Source organism: Drosophila serrata, unplaced genomic scaffold (genome assembly GCF_035046125.1).
Source record: "Drosophila serrata isolate PLE 108 unplaced genomic scaffold, ASM3504612v1 contig_71, whole genome shotgun sequence".
Taxonomy (NCBI): Eukaryota; Metazoa; Arthropoda; class Insecta; order Diptera; family Drosophilidae; genus Drosophila; species Drosophila serrata.
The window spans coordinates 554,143-569,491 of NW_028256969.1; the positions used below are offsets into that span (position 1 = coordinate 554,143).

At 46.0% G+C, this 15,349-nt stretch overlaps 5 protein-coding genes across 11 annotated transcripts; 3 read left to right on the forward strand and 2 right to left on the reverse strand.

The window, feature by feature from the left end:
- The first annotated feature begins 53 nt into the window (after nucleotides 1–53).
- On the forward strand, nucleotides 54–5,074 carry LOC110182759 (LITAF domain-containing protein). 7 transcript variants are annotated; one of them, XM_020950869.2, is made up of 3 exons: nucleotides 54–183; nucleotides 3,861–4,195; nucleotides 4,281–5,074. In XM_020950869.2, the coding sequence occupies exons 2-3, from the start codon at nucleotides 3,912–3,914 to the stop codon at nucleotides 4,384–4,386; spliced, it is 390 nt and encodes a 129-aa protein (XP_020806528.1). In that variant the 5' UTR covers nucleotides 54–183; nucleotides 3,861–3,911; the 3' UTR covers nucleotides 4,387–5,074. The 7 variants fall into 7 exon arrangements, with proteins under 7 accessions (XP_020806528.1, XP_020806529.1, XP_086695136.1 ...); XM_020950870.2 differs by having other exon boundaries at nucleotides 115–424; XM_086839010.1 differs by having other exon boundaries at nucleotides 128–1,530.
- Nucleotides 5,075–5,266: 192 nt separating this feature from the next.
- On the forward strand, nucleotides 5,267–7,707 carry LOC110182770 (tRNA (guanine(37)-N(1))-methyltransferase). The gene is made up of 3 exons (XM_020950889.2): nucleotides 5,267–5,393; nucleotides 6,988–7,149; nucleotides 7,216–7,707. The coding sequence occupies exons 2-3, from the start codon at nucleotides 6,988–6,990 to the stop codon at nucleotides 7,387–7,389; spliced, it is 336 nt and encodes a 111-aa protein (XP_020806548.2). The 5' UTR covers nucleotides 5,267–5,393; the 3' UTR covers nucleotides 7,390–7,707.
- Nucleotides 5,419–6,953, forward strand: LOC110182768 (tRNA (guanine(37)-N(1))-methyltransferase). The gene has a single exon (XM_020950887.2). The coding sequence runs from the start codon at nucleotides 5,523–5,525 to the stop codon at nucleotides 6,921–6,923; it is 1,401 nt and encodes a 466-aa protein (XP_020806546.2). The 5' UTR covers nucleotides 5,419–5,522; the 3' UTR covers nucleotides 6,924–6,953.
- On the reverse strand, nucleotides 7,233–8,743 carry LOC110182769 (uncharacterized). Its single transcript, XM_020950888.2, has one exon. It carries the CDS (start codon nucleotides 8,615–8,617, stop codon nucleotides 7,697–7,699), a length of 921 nt encoding a protein of 306 aa, XP_020806547.2. The 5' UTR covers nucleotides 8,618–8,743; the 3' UTR covers nucleotides 7,233–7,696.
- MnM (myomesin and myosin binding protein) lies at nucleotides 8,737–15,300 on the reverse strand. The gene is made up of 4 exons (XM_020950911.2): nucleotides 14,875–15,300; nucleotides 13,172–13,935; nucleotides 11,690–13,112; nucleotides 8,737–11,571 (listed from the first exon to the last, which is right to left on the reverse strand). Exons 1-4 carry the CDS (start codon nucleotides 14,951–14,953, stop codon nucleotides 9,455–9,457), a joined length of 4,383 nt encoding a protein of 1,460 aa, XP_020806570.2. The 5' UTR covers nucleotides 14,954–15,300; the 3' UTR covers nucleotides 8,737–9,454.
- Nucleotides 15,301–15,349: the final 49 nt, after the last annotated feature.

Sequence of the window (15,349 nt, forward strand, 5' to 3'; positions counted from 1 at the left end):
AAAACGCAAAAAGAAATCTCAAAGTTTCATTAACCACTTGTTTATGCGATCGATTCATCGATTGCTTCAAAACCAATCGATGTATCGAATCGACGTTGACATCGACTTTTTCCCAGCTCTAATTGTATTTTTTGTCATCGCCGCAGTTATATTGTTATTTTTCGCTCGCTGAAAATATTCGAGGTAACAGTCTCGCTTTCGCAAGAATTTGTGTGCGCAGGTGTATCAAGGCCGAGAAAACGGCTAAAAAAGGGCAGCTACAAAGAATGACGGTCTTGACTAGATAAAACGTTTTATCTTTTACGAAGAATAATATTTGTGTATGCAGTTGTGTGCGTGTGCGTGTGCATGTAGTGCGGGTTGCGAACAAAAATATCCATTGAAAATTAGCGCAAATTAAATTGGCTGCTGGCGTCACGATTTGGTATGCGTGAATTTGTGATTACGAGGTGTCCTTTAAGTGTAAAGTGAACATAAAAGTGCAAGGATTTGATTGCGAAAGCAACAATTGCGACACGACGCAGCTTCATTCACACACACACCTGTAAACCATCATCACACCTCTGCTCTTGTTTCCCCCCACCATCCGCCCCCGCGAGCGTCCTTCCCGCCCACGAGCGGGTTTATTTTTGGCGCGACTACGTCATCTGTGGCATCGGCCAAAAACATCTGGTGTGAAGATATTACACACACAAACACACAGAGCACACGCGATGTACACATCATTGGAAACATCATCACCGTTATGAGAGAAGTCGGGACAGGTTCTGTTTCAAAAAAGCAGTTCTAAAGGGCGGCTCCAAGGTCACAAAAGGGATTAAGTTTACTGCAAATACCACCCTGGGACCTATTGCACAAATTTCAAATGATATTTTCGTAGTTTAAAAGTGCTGTAGGCATAAACTACTTATTTGTTTGCATACATTTTTGATACAGTAACTAGTGTGGTTTACAAAACTGGTTTTTCTACGAAGAATTTTAAAATATTTCACAATTAGGGTCAGTTTTGCGTTTTGTGATTAAAAAGTAAACAGTAATAAAGCATATTTACCATTATCAGCATCAAAACATACACATTATGTATGTATTTGCTGATATTTATAAAAGATCATAGGTCAGATGGGCTTCGCGAACAAAAAGAGCCACTTTATAAACATTCCAATGAAATTCCAGTAATTGTCAGCAATTTTCATTACATTAATCTTCAATTTGGCACGGAACTTATGCAATTATTCTTTTTTCTGGTTTATCTAATTGTGTTTACGGCAATTTGGGTAAATAAATAACAACCTCCGGGCTTAAAACTCGATTCACATGGCATTTACATATTCCTTTTCGCTGTCGGAAAATTAACAGAAAGGCTAAAATTAAATACATATTAAGACGCTTTATTTTTTTTTATTTTGAATTTTTTTTTGTTGGAAATCTCTTTTGATTGAAAGAAGCTTTGGACGCCAGACAAAAAGACCTTGTACACTACTCACAGAAGCATACACAGCTGAATTCTAATTTATTATACCCTTTCGGAAGGTAATATTTGTTTTATGACGAAGAGATTTGTTTAAAAATATATATAATTATTATTTGGCTTGCTGGATCAGTTCTTGATGTGCTCCTGCATTTATAAACAACAATTTGTATAGAATGAAAAAAGTACTTCTACTTCAGATAAGGAAAGGTATTTGTGCAATTGTTTACATTTTCGCAAACATTTCCAAAACAACTTTCAGTACGTTCCTTAGCTTAATATAACCCAAAAATATATAAGATAATCTGACTAAAGTCAAACATGAAAGACAAGCCAAGTTCCGAGACGTGCAGAGTTAACATATAAATAATACATTTTAGCTACCTAAGTGAGTTAATTAATGTCGCCGTGGCAAGCTTTGTGTTTTAAATACTTTAGACCTGGCAAGCGAGGCTATCGCATTTCCCAAGCAAAGATTTAGATTTCCAAGCTCTCAGATACAACGAAGGCGCGGACAGAGTCTTTTCGCCTGACGTAAGCTCTGTGGTTGCACGAACATAGAATGGGTGGGATGAATGATATGTGACTTTTTTTTTTTAAAATGCTTTATTTAGTGAGCTGAATTTTATTATTGTACAATTACTGTAGTATAGCAACTTTTTTACAATAGTGAGGGGAGAAGTTCAATGGAAAATGGAAGGAAGGTCCGGGGGTGACCATGCTACTTACTACCGGGACTCGAACCCGGACCGGTAGTGCTACGGGTTCCAGTGTTTGTCGTCTCAACCCTTTGAGCTACCACCGGCGGCAATATGTGACTGAAAAGTCTCGATCGTCACAGTTTATCATTAGTAATATATTACGTCTAAAGTTAGTCTGTCAAGTGGTGGAAATTAAGAAAAACTGCGCTCAGATGCTAATTCCATTAGCGCTTTTGCTTTGAACGAGTAAAAACCGAATTAAAGTTGATTCATTGGGATCTCTCGATCGATGCATGCATGTCGCCCACTTGGCATCTCTCGTATCTGTGGTGATCTATCTGTATTTATTTCCGCCAACTGCAGCTGCTTGTCGTTGGCGTTCTGGCCCAGTCGAGACCACCATCTGGTTCTCCACACTTCCGGCTGCAACTATGGATATCGCCGCACGGAGCAGCTTGTTGAATGCAAGCAATCATTGCCTCCCTGAACGAGTGAATGGTGAAAGTTGGCGCAGTTTGGATAAGGTGCAGGTCGTTGTCCACCGCAATAAGTCAATGGAAGTCTGATTCAGTTGACGAAATTAGTTGAGGATAAAACCATTTCCACATATCTTATCGGAGAGCTTTCGTCGAAAAGAAACCGACAAACTTCGATTGTTGCTCCCAATTGGTTAAATGAATGTACTGTGTGCTCCACTCCCTCCGTGGAATTTCAATTGCTAATTGCCTCGGGACCGCATCGCATTATTAAACTCTGCCCCTTATTTATGTACATGACAATACACTCAGGGACACTTTAAGATATAGATGTAACCATCGTTACAATTTTCAAAAATTGAGAAAAAGCTTAATTTTTTTAAATATTAAATTTGGTATACAGGTTTATTAACCTAATAAAAACTAAAACAGAAAAGCTTTAAATTTAATGCTTATTTTGTTCAGTTATGAGTTTTTTAAATTTTGATTTGACCAAAAAAATTATCATAAAAATAACGATTAAAATTGATTCATAAATTAAGACAATATTTTCTTTTTGATTTATTGTTTATTACAAAATTGTCTTTATTTCAAGGGTAAAAATCATTTATATAAACTAGGAAATTTTATGTATGTATAATTCCAATCCTAACAACTGATCATCTTTCATGCAAACTCGTCTCAATTTCCTTTTAGTGTACTGACTTGGGATGTAACTATTTGGAGCATGTTTTGATGCCTCTCTAGAGAATCGGAATCGCGCTCCGTTCTCAAAAAAGATTCGGATGCGTGCCAAATACAAAAAGAAAAGAACAGAGTAGATGTGATTCATAGCGGCGCCGTGGACGCTGGCCATTGGGCTCTGTGCTATTTTAGTCAACGTTTTTTAAATCAAATCCACTCGTTGCTGGTTGTTTACCTTTCTGAACTTATTTATTTGTGAGAAATGTACCCGAATTTTTAGTTCAACGGTTTGAAATTCTTTATTGTTGACCCATAACACCATGCGGTGTATTTTTCCAGTCTGAGAACTTCCTTTAAATTTAATTATTTGTGATGTGTGTCAAACTTTATAAAGTAAAAACCGTCCTATACATGCGTGATTTTCGTTTTTTAAGTACCCTGAGGCCCCGAAGATTTTTCGGACTATGTATTTCTCTAAATTGTCTAAATCTAAAGAAAAATACTTATAAAAATCTTATTTTCTATTTCCAGCATAAACTTAATCGACAAAAGCATTTAGTAGGAGCCTAAGCCTAAGCCATAATGAGTAAGCCGGGCAGTGCTCCGCCGCAGTTTACCTATGTGCCGCCACCATCGGCACCGCCATCATACCAGGAGGCGGTGGGCGGCGTCAAGCCCGTTGGCCCCTACACACCCGTAGTGGCTCCCGCCACCACCAACACAACCATAGTGACTACATTAGTGCCTATTAGCCGGTCCTCAACGCACATGATCTGTCCGTCGTGTCACGCCGAGATTGAAACGACCACGCGCACCGAGCCTGGAATGATTGCCTATTTGTCTGGATTTTTGATTGCCCTGTTTGGGTGAGTTATAGAAGGGACTAACAGACGCTACCCAGCTTTCTAGATTTACTGATCGATCCTAATCCTAATCTTTCTCCTTCTATAGATGCTGGCTGGGATGCTGCCTGATACCGTGCTGCATTGACGACTGCATGGACGTGCATCATTCATGCCCCAACTGCAGGGCATACTTGGGGCGCTACCGGCGATAAGATCCGGCGGTTGATCCAGCTCGGTTCGATTGCAGCTCCGTGGTGTAATTACTTTAAGCAAGCGTTTTGCCTTTATTTATTTAATTGTAGTAATGTCATTTGGATTCCACATGGAGGCAGGTGGAACGAGCCCAGGCTTCCCTTAATCTAACTCTAACTTGCTAAAATTGCTCAGTGCCGCCGGTGTTTATATATTTTTCGGTTTGTCCCCACTTTTTTAACTGTTATACTTGTATGTTTCTGCCACGCTAAAGATAGTTATATACGTGTACATTAAACCACCCAGGACAACTACGACGAAAATTAAATAATAAATATGCTTTTGTACGTAGTACTCATACAAATATGCACTTGGCACCTGCCTGCTGGGTCCATTTTGAAGCAGAAGGAGCCCTTGGATACACTTGCACAAATTGTAAATCTATTCAAGTTCAGCCCCAAAGTTTTCTTCTCGCACATCGATTAATATATTATATATACATATAATATATATTTATGGCATAAATATAATGTAGTCGGTTGAACAAAAAGACACATAATACAACATATTTTTGTAATGATCTGTAAAAGAATCTTAGGCGAATGTGCATAATTTGTATGCTATAAAAGCTAATCTGTGTAATGATTAATCACCAAAACTATATAATTGACTTTTTATTTTTAAATAAAACATAAAATGTGACTAAAATTAGAATCGTTTGATTTGAGGGTTTTTAAGAAAATTAGATTGAAATTACTATAAAATAAACTTTTTAAAAGTAAATGTAAATTTCTTGAAATCTTAACAAGTTAATTTATATATTTTTTAATTATTTTAAATGTATTTACATTTATAGCACAGGTATAATAGTTGCTATAATTTCAAAACAGAACTATCTTCGGTATTTTTTTCGTATGACCTAGTTAGTTTATTTTAACGGTCGGTAGGCGGTCACACTGTTTTCACTGCGTTTGTTTGGCTTTTACGGATCTTGTGGATAAATCCAATAATTTGGAGACTTTTTGAGGTATATTTAAAGATTGATTGCAACTAGGAGATCTCTAGGAGTGCTGGTTAGTTTAAAGTCAACGCCGCATCCACTACGCGCCGGAGCAACACTGAAAAAAAACAGACAACTAATCGCACACGTGTTTGGATGTTTATGGTGGCCCAAGTAAAGGTACCGCGAATAACGATTATAGCCACTCGTTTGCGTCACTATTTTCGGAATATGGAGTGCCAGGATCTGCAGCCACCCGCCACGGTGCGCGGCATGCAAGAGCTGCAGCGGGAGCGCTTCCAGAAGAGTGTCCAAGTGCCGAGATTACGGCTGCCCGAGTCGCAAGTGCAGCGTGTGATGCCGTTGGTTAAGAAACTGCTGCTCAAAATGGAGCATTTACATCCTGTGCGGGCTGTGGACCAGTCCCGGGAGATCCTGCTGCATCCTACGCCCGTTAAAGACTGGGAATCCCTGCCCACGGAAGAGCTACTAAAGCAGGAAGTGACGCAGGAGCATTTCTCCTTTGCGGAACTCGAGCTGAGCTACGAGAATTGGAGCGCCAGCGAAATCCTCAAGAGTGTACTGCCCGCCGATGAGGAGGGTCTCACCTCCTACTCCCGCATCGGCCATATCGCGCACCTAAACCTCCGCGATCACCTGCTGCCATACAAGCAGCTTATTGGCCAGGTGCTGCTGGACAAGCTGCCCAACTGCCGGACGGTGGTCAACAAGGCGGCGAGCATTGACAACACCTACCGCAACTTCCAGCTAGAGCTAATCTGTGGCGAGGCGGTGTATCAGGTGGAGACCAAAGAGAACGGCGTGCCCTTCGAGTTTGACTTCTCCAAGGTGTACTGGAATCCGCGTCTCTCCACAGAGCATGAGCGTATCGTTAAGATTTTGAAATCCGGTGACGTCCTCTACGACGTCTTCGCCGGCGTTGGTCCCTTCAGTGTTCCGGCGGCCAAGAAGCGCTGCCTTGTCCTGGCCAACGATCTGAATCCTGTGAGCTATCACTGGCTGCAACACAATGCAAAACGGAACAAGTGCCTGGCGCATATCAAGATGTTCAATAAGGATGGCAGGCAGTTTATTGTGGAGGAGTTGCGGGAGGATCTCTTAAAGCGTCTGCTCACGACAGACACTTCGTCCAATGCCATCCATATAACAATGAACCTACCCGCTTTGGCTGTGGAGTTCCTGGACGCATTTCGTGGGCTCTACAAAGTAGAGGATCTTGCTGAGTTGCCAGAGAACGTAGTCTATCCCACCGTTCATGTTTACTCCTTTGCCAAGGGAGAAAATACCAAAGTCTTGGTGCAGGAGCTCGCGGAGAAACATTTAGGAGCCAATCTAGACGACAGTCTCCTTCAAGGCATTAGCTTTGTACGGAATGTGGCACCCAACAAGGACATGTACAGGGTTTCCTTTCGATTAAGTCACCAGCTATTGACCACATCCAAGGAGGAGTTCCTCACGAGAAAGAGATGCGCGCAGGAGGATGACGTGCTCGAATCTGATCTACAAAATACAGCCAACAAAGTGAAATGTGTTTAATGTTTAATAAATAAAGTAGCTTTCAATCAAGTAAAACAGTCAGTCTATTTGTCCCTACTTTCAGATGGGTCGGAACAAGGCGAACAACAAGAAGGTGGCTCCTGGTGCCAGCAAGCCCAAGACCCCGCTGAATAAGTCCAAGAAGGCCAACAACGTGTTCAAGGTGGCCAACAGCAGCAAGGGCAAGGGCAAGAAGCCCAAGGAAGTGCAGGGCAAGCTCAAGCAGGTGAGTGTGACATAGACAGGAACCCCTGCCAGAAGCGATGCCGTGACTCACAAGCTTGAATTCCAGATCAAGGAGTCCGTCAAGGATAAGCAGGAGAAGCTGGATGCTAGCCTAAAGACGCTGCATAAGGATATGGTGGTGAAGAAGCCCAAGGCCGCTGTTGCGCCCATTAAGGACAACAGGAAAAAGCCTGCCAATGCCAAAAAAGTCTCTGAAACGCTAGGCAAACTTAAGTTCTGAGTTTGCTCTTAACCCGATTACGATGTGCAGTCCATCGTTTCGCGACGTAGATGTAGTTAGTGCCCATTTGTTTGTTAAAGACTTCGGTCTTAAGTAAAGATCATCCAAATATACGATGTAGCTATATTGACAGTGATGGGAAGGTATTCATTAATAACTACCTGTACGCTTACGATTTAATTATTGCTTTATCTTTCTAGTATGTCTTAATTAACAAATCGAGGCCTGCAGCCATATTTTTATTTCGTATAACGTATAATCCCCCTCCTAGGTAAAATGATTCCCATCACTGATTGATTTTAGTTACCTAGACAATTACAGGACCAGCGTTAACCGGAGGGAGCACTGCTCCCGGAATGATAGTGGGACCCACGGGTGTTGCAGGCGCAACAGTTGTGGTTGCATTCACCATATTCCAGCCGAAGAGCTCGCGAATGATGCCATCCAACTGAATTGTGTCGATTCCAGCCATCTGAAGTTCACCTACAACCTGGGAAGTCTCCACCGATGCCAACCAACGTTCGTAGACCACTTGGAGGCCCTGAACTCGGGTCCAGAACTGAGCAAAGATGCCCTGCTGCAGCACCTTGGCATCGATGTGAGCTCGGATGGCGTACAGCGGGAAGTATAGCTGCGCCTCGTTGAGGAATCCTTGCCAGCCGAAAACAGTACCAGACCAATAGGGGAACTGGTTCAATAGGGTCACTTTCAGCTTCTGTTCCTCCATCTCGAAGGCGCCGCCCGAAGCCAAGAGCTGCTGGTCGACCCACTGCTGGAACAGTATGATCTCCGGCTGGGAACGCAGACGCCAGCGGGCCGTGAATGCCGAATTGCTATTGATGATCCTCACGAATGCCTGAAACTGGGCATCGTTGATCAGGTAACGCACTATTAGCTGATTTATGGGCTTGAACTGAATCAACCGCTGGATTTCGTCCAGATCCTGAGACAACGTGGGCGGTGGAGCCAAAGTAGCAATCGGTGGCGGCTGAGGGTTAAGTCCACCGGTGGTAACATCAGTCTGCGGAGCTGCCCACAGGGCCAGAGATGATCCTATGGCCAGGGTGATCAGGAAGAGCCAGCCCAGTGCGAAAGCCATGGCGGGAAAAGATGATGGGTAACAGCTACTGCCAGAGGCTTTTATATCTTCCCCTGGATTATTATCTGCTGATAGCGTTAGTCGCCGGCATTTGGCGCAACAGCATCTCTTGTTGACAACTGTCGTCATCCCGATAAGAGCACTTCTTCGATCTGTTTATAGCTCTACCCACTTTTAAATCCCCCACGGAAGTCTCCGGCGGATGGGTAAACAAGCCAAGAACTTGGCCAAAGAAAGCACTCATCACATTTACGAATTTATAACACGCTAAGCTTTTTATTTTCAAAGTGAATCACCAACAATCCGGATGATGGAAACCACAAAGAACCGCACAAACGAACACTTCATAACATGAGGACTTCACATAGCTCCAGCTCCACATACATACACAAAGCGAAATAAAGTGTGGGGAGGAAAATAAGGATCTTATGAATATGTCCTTGAAATATAAACTTAATTTCTCGCTGGGATTAATTTCGACAAATAGGGCAAATGTTAAGCAAGCAAAGGGATTAGATGAATTATGAATGATTAATGGTTAATATATATTTTAGGATATCTTTTTTGTAATTTTAATTAATTCTTGAGGGTTAATATATATTTAGTTTGGGATATCTTTCTTGCTGTTCCTTGTTCCGCTTTAAAAGTTTGTTTATAAATTTCTAATTGAAATTAAAATAAGTGAAATTCCATTATTAAAATCCAAAAGTAAAATACAAAAAAAAAACCAAAGAAATAGTACGAAACAAGAATCTAGCCAAAGATTTACGTATACAGATTTCAAGGGTACGAGGATGTACTCGAGGGATATGGAGAAATGGTGGATGGGTGGTTGGATGGATGCATGCCTTCAACTTTACTTACTTAAGACGTATAAATAAGTCGTATGTAATGTAATAATAACTAACTTAACCGATAAACGCATGTGAGCATAGCGGACATGGGACGGGATTCTGGTCCAATTGTCTAACTTCCCTCATTCCCGTTTAGCCGACGACGCAGCCAGTTGGGCACACAACCGCGCACAGCATCGCCCACCTGGCGGTAGATGATCAGACCCAGGATGGGTAGCACCAGGCGGGCATCCTTGAACAAATACACATAGCAGGCGACCAGGAAGAGGACCAGATCGGTGGAGTAGCTCAACGCAGAGCGGACCTTTTCGTGAGCCTGCTTCTCCGACTGAAGGATGGCCAGAGCGGCCGTCTTCTCCAGCAGCTCCCTATCGGCGGTGGATAGAACCAGGGCAGATGACTCCGTTCCAGTGGGAAGCGGCGGTCTGCTTAGGGAGGTGTCACGCGATCGTGTGCTGGACGGAACACGCCGCCTTATCACTCGTTTTACCTTCACGAGGCGTGTACGTCCTCTGGCATCCGGACGAGCCTCCACCATCTCGCTCATGACGCTTTCAGTCTCCGATTCGCTCTTCTTTTTGGATTTGGGCGGCGGCACCACCAGCACAGTGGGGTATTCTGGCTCCTCATCCGGGAGGTATTCCTCGTGGTGGGACACCTGTTGTTCCCGCTCCTTCTCCTGATCTGTCTCAGCCTGGTCCGGAGCGCGCTGAATGGCCAAATTACTAGCTGCATCACGTACATGGACCAACTGTTCACGTTCTGAAATGGAGAGACGTCGCTCTCGGACCACTGGAGGAGCTAGGAACATGTCATCACCACTGGCACCGCTGGCTAGTCGTTTCTTTAGTTCCTCCGAGTGCGAGAGGATGTCCTCCTCATCGGTCTCTGCCGCCGCCTTGGCAGCCGCCCGCTTCAACTCATCGCGATCGAGGTAGAGCGGCGTGTGATACCTATGTGAGCTGCCCACCTCTCGCACCAGATCGCTGTAGTGATCGACGGCGGCATGGGCCTCCTCTTCCATGAGACGCTCCTCCTCCTTGCGGCGCAACTCCTCCTCCTCTTTGGCCTTGCGCTTCGCCTCCAAATCCGCAGCAATGGCAGCTGCATTTGTCTTCTCCAGTGGATTGGATATCTCTTCATTAGCCTCCGTGTTCTTCTCGGTGGCCGAGCGTTTGTCGCGACTAAAGAACGACTTGATACCTTTGGCTAGGTCCATTTTGAGGGTGCTAGGGTTGCTGACGACAGCTGCTGCAATTGGTGGAGGCACAGTGGCTCCGCCAAAAGGTTCGTTTCCTGTCCCAGCCGGCAAGGGACTCATCGCTGACTGTTCTACATGTTCATTGGAGGAACGCTTCAAGATTGGCTTGGGGACGAAATCGGGACTAGGCAAAGGCACTGGACGCGTGAGGACCACGGCAGCCTGCTCTGGAGTGGGTGCTCTGTAGGGTGTGAAGGTTCCGGCGCCCATTGTGCGCGGATGATAGGTTTCCAGGTCTCGGGGACTGGGTGAGCGCGTGCGGGCCAGCAGCTCCATCTTAAACTTCTCAATGGAGTCCTGCTCCGAGGAGGCAGTGCTCTCTGTATAGTCCGATCCGAGGTCGTTGCTGGACTGCTGCTGCAACTGTTGGTGTTGCTGCTTTTGTCTTTGCGACGGATACTCCAAGTCCACGTCTGCATCGTCATCGTCAAAGTCCAGATCCATATCCTCGCTATCGTCGGCAGTGCTCTCCGTCAAATGTTCTTCCTCCAGCTCCTCCTGGTCCTGGGGCTTCCTAAGATCCTGTCGCGTCTCCAAAGGCATCTGTCCAGGGCGCGTTAGGTTGCCCGAATCGTTGACATTCTCCCTCGAGTCCCATTTGCGCGCCATGGACACCATGTCTGCCGACTGACGACGCAGCTCGGCTCTCCGCTCGAAGGATACACGCTCCGCCTCCGAAATAGAACCAAGACGCTTGCGCAGATTGGCCGGCGGTTCGCGAGGCGTTGGAGCGGCTGCCAGTTTATCCTGGGATGTCTTGCGCGACTTGGAAGCCTGCTCAAGCTCCACAGCCTCGTAGAAGCGCGCCATTGCCCGCTCGTACAGCAACTCCGTGGAGCTGACAGAGCGACGCAACGGAAAAGTGGTGTGCAAGTTGGTGAACTCAAGGAAGGCCAGATCCGGAGCCGAAATCGAGATGGGAGGCGGCTGGATGGCATCCTCCAGGTCCAGCTCGAAGGAATCTTGTTCTGAGTGGTGAGAAAGAAAGATGAGTATAAATTTGAGATAAAAGCTAAGAGAAGGACTTTCCTAATCTTATAAATCCTTTCATTTCTAATCCCAATCTATTATATATAGGATACTCACTGTCCTTGTCCTTGACTTTGCTGTTCTTATCAAACACGACAAGCATAAACTCATTGCTGGTATGGACATCGTCATGTTTATCCGCTGACCTAGAAGACCGCCTTGAAATGGGCTGCGACATCATCGGAGCTGGCACTGGAGATGGCGATGGCTCCTCCTCTTGCGGTGTGGGAGGCGCACTGATCTCAATGGTTGGCAGCTTCTCGCCAATCACAGCGGTTACCCCTGAAGCCACAGCAAGCGCCAGAGTGGGCACATTCCTGGCCGGACTGAGTGTCTGTCCTGAGAAGCGTCTGACGTTCTGGTTGACTCCGAGTTGAACGGGTTCAGCACTTCGCAGTAGAGCTGCTGTTGCTTTCATGGGTTCGGGAGGCGTTGGACTCTTGCGAAGCGGCACCGGTTGCCTCTTGTTCGGTGGACTCAAACTCCTCTTGCGATTGGGCGACGTCTTCTCCGTCTTATCCTTGGGCGGTGTGGGCAATGGCTGCGGTTGTCGTAGTGCCAAAGGTGACTTGTCCTTCGGCTTAGTGTTGTCCTTCGCATGTCCCGAGGGCTTGATGTTGAATAGCTTCAAAGGCGGCGAAACAGGAGACTTTGGTGACCGTGGCTGCACTTCCGATTTCTCTAACGGAGCTAGAGTAGTGGTGACCAGTGTCAGATTCAACTTCGGATTGGAGCCCACAGTTGTGGACTTGGTGGCTAAGTCAGCACTGCTCTGCGACGGACTCTTGCGCACGTCCATCTTCAGAGCCTGGTCGGAGGTGCCGTAGGACATCTCGTGATGCAGCTGCTCGTTATCAATGAGCTGGGGCTTGGGCTTTCGCTTCACGCTGGGCGACTGCTTCGGCGACATTCCCGTGGAGGCATCCGCATGTGGACGTGGTGGCGATAGGGTCTTACGGCGGGGCGGAACCTGCACTGCCTCGGCTCCTGCATCACCCTTGTCCTTCTCTACTCCTGCTATCTTGGTAGCTGATTTGGGCTTGGTTATTCCCCTCTTGGGATCCGGTATGAAGAGCAGCTCTGATTCACCCGAGGGTTCACTGAGTCCATAGGGATTCTCCGCCTTGACACGGAACTTGTATTCGGATCCCTCGATCAGATCGTGCAACGTAGTGGTCAGGGCTCGAGTGGTGGCCGCCTTGAGCCACACATTCCAGCCCACGCGGAAGTACTCGACGATGTAGTTGCCGATCTTACAACCACCATCATCAAGTGGCGCTGTCCAGGAGAGCGTTGCAGACTTGCCAAAGGACATGTTCAGCTTGGGTGCTCCCGGCGGATTGGGTCTGGCCGTCACCGTGACCAGAAAAGAGGTGCTGTCCTCGCCCAGTCGGTTCCAGGCCCGCACCATATACTCGCCACGATCCTCGCGCAGCACATTGTCGATCTTGAGCAGCGAGTTCTTCTCTGTGTTGGTGATCTGTAAAGGGAAGCAAGGATAAGGTGTATGTATCCCTCAGTGCTCGGGCTTTTACTTACCTCGAAGCGTCCACCTGGGGCAATGATCTCGCCCTCATGGAGCCACGTTATGGCCGGCGGTGGCTGTCCAGCCACGCCCACCTTAAGCCGCAGCACCTCGTCAGCCTCCACGATCAGTCCATCCTCGTAAGTGCGGGGCAGCCGGATCTTCGGTGGAGCCTGAACCATCAGACGGGCCTTGGTCACCACATGACCCGCTCGATTAGTAGCCGTGCACTTGATCTCTCCCTCATCCGTTAGGGCCACTTGGTGGATAACCAAGACGCTGGCCTCGTTATCGTTGATGATCTTAGTGCGCCGACTGCTAAAGATCTCGTAGCCATCCTTGAACCAATTGATCTCCGGCGGTGGCTCGCCTAGGATGCGGACCCGGAACTCGATGCGCTCGTCCTCCACGGCATTCATGTCCTCCAGCTCGTCAATAAATCGTGGCACTGTGATCGCATTCCGCTGCAGTGTTACAGTCAGTGGATCCGATAACTCGCTGGCATCGGAGCGACCCACAATGTTCTCGGCGAAGCAGCGGAACTGATAGCGCCATCCTGGCTCCAAGCCACTGATGCAGACATCGCAGCCAGTCACGGGAATGGGCGTGGCCCTCACCCAATGCGGTGACCCCATGCGACGGTGCTCCACCGTGTAGCCAGTGATCGGAGAGCCCCCGTCATGGAGGGGCCGATCCCACCTCAGATTGACCACGTCCGGCTGTTGCTCTGGCTGCGCCAATGGCGTCAGGATGGGTCGACCGGGTGGCGAGGGTCGCTCTGAAAGCACAATTTGATTACAAAGTATTCAAAGTAAAGGAATAGGACTGGGTTTAACACGTAAACCATACAATTATTTGAGTATAGAAGAGATATTTGGTATTTATTTGATTTGAATTCTTTACATTTAATTTTAAAGAAGAAAACTTTCTTTCTTTCTTATTGTATAAATAAATAACTATAGAAAAAAGAAACTCAATAACAGGCTTCCTTGGCAACTTATTTCCTCAAGATCTGAAATATTTTTATATGATCAAGGTTTAAACAAATCATAACTAGGTCAAAAAGTAAATATTTCAATTTGGAAAACGTGTTTATTTTAGTTTTAAGAAGGCTAATAAATCTACATACTAAATTTACAATTTTAAATAATTAACATTTTTGTCAATTTTAGAAAAACTTCTTATACAATTTTGAAAAAATTACAAAAATTTTAATTCTTTCCGACATGGCCAGATGGATTGCTCTATCAATGCTGATCAAGAATATATATGATTTATAGGGTCGCAAACGACTCCTCAACTGACTAAAGCTATAAAACCCTCTGCAAGGGTATAAAAATCAACATTTTCTGTATTTTTTCTTCTGGAAAAACCTTCGTCTATGGTTTCCATCCATACAAGAAGATGCACTCGGAAGATGGCAATACTATTTGATCACAAACATATTGAATGGTTCTTCTGATGTGGTTCGGACGACAACATTACTTTGACGTAGTGAGTTTCATTCTTTTGGGGCCAAACAGACGGAGACAAGACGGCAACCACTGAGTGTGTGAGAGTGGCTATAAATAGAAGCATTTCTAGCGCTCCCACCAGCAGCTAGCCAGCTATGTGGGCCTCTATCCGTTCTCTGGCCCCTTCCGAATCCGCCTGTTGCGGCGGGGGGAGCCTTCATTCTGGGAGGACTCGGGCACTCCCATCTGGAGATTCTACTTGCCTGCTGACTTCCAGTGAACGGCCTTCTTGGGGCGACCGCTCTGCGGATGCGTGTGCAGCTTTCCCGGCTGATTTCCCATTCCGAGACGTTAGATATTTAACCTATTTGCAATATTGTGCTTGCCTATACAGAGGATCTATATATAGACAGTCGAAAATTAAGTCGGGACACTCGGGCACCCGTCGTTTTGGTATCGCCAATTGAAAACAACACTTTAACACTCGATTTAATCAAAACTTCACGCGAATATTTCCTTATAATGGGACTTTCGAGGCGTTTGGGCTTTGTTTGCGAGCGTTGCCATTTTTGCGGCGCGTTGAATAATCCGTTCGTCAGCCCAGCATCCTCCTCCGATCCACGACACGAGCGAGCCAAGCGCTTTCTTTTCGAAAGCTTTCTTTTCAAACTGAAATTCCAACGAATTCTGTTGCATTCCAAACCGTGTATTATCGATATCGGTATCGGTGGGGCAGTA

Coding starts and splice junctions, on each gene's coding strand:
- LOC110182769 (XM_020950888.2), bottom strand. CDS start 8,617: ATGACGACAGTTGTCAACAAGAGATGCTGTTGCGCCAAATGCCGGCGA.
- MnM (XM_020950911.2), bottom strand. CDS start 14,953: ATGGGAAATCAGCCGGGAAAGCTGCACACGCATCCGCAGAGCGGTCGC. Junction 13,113..13,171: donor CCCCAGGTGGACGCTTCGAG/GTAAGTAAAAGC, acceptor TTCCCTTTACAG/ATCACCAACACAGAGAAGAA. Junction 11,572..11,689: donor CAAAGTCAAGGACAAGGACA/GTGAGTATCCTA, acceptor CTCACCACTCAG/AACAAGATTCCTTCGAGCTG.
- LOC110182759 (XM_020950869.2), top strand. CDS start 3,912: ATGAGTAAGCCGGGCAGTGCTCCGCCGCAGTTTACCTATGTGCCGCCA. Junction 4,196..4,280: donor TTTTTGATTGCCCTGTTTGG/GTGAGTTATAGA, acceptor CTCCTTCTATAG/ATGCTGGCTGGGATGCTGCC.
- LOC110182768 (XM_020950887.2), top strand. CDS start 5,523: ATGTTTATGGTGGCCCAAGTAAAGGTACCGCGAATAACGATTATAGCC.
- LOC110182770 (XM_020950889.2), top strand. CDS start 6,988: ATGGGTCGGAACAAGGCGAACAACAAGAAGGTGGCTCCTGGTGCCAGC. Junction 7,150..7,215: donor TGCAGGGCAAGCTCAAGCAG/GTGAGTGTGACA, acceptor CTTGAATTCCAG/ATCAAGGAGTCCGTCAAGGA.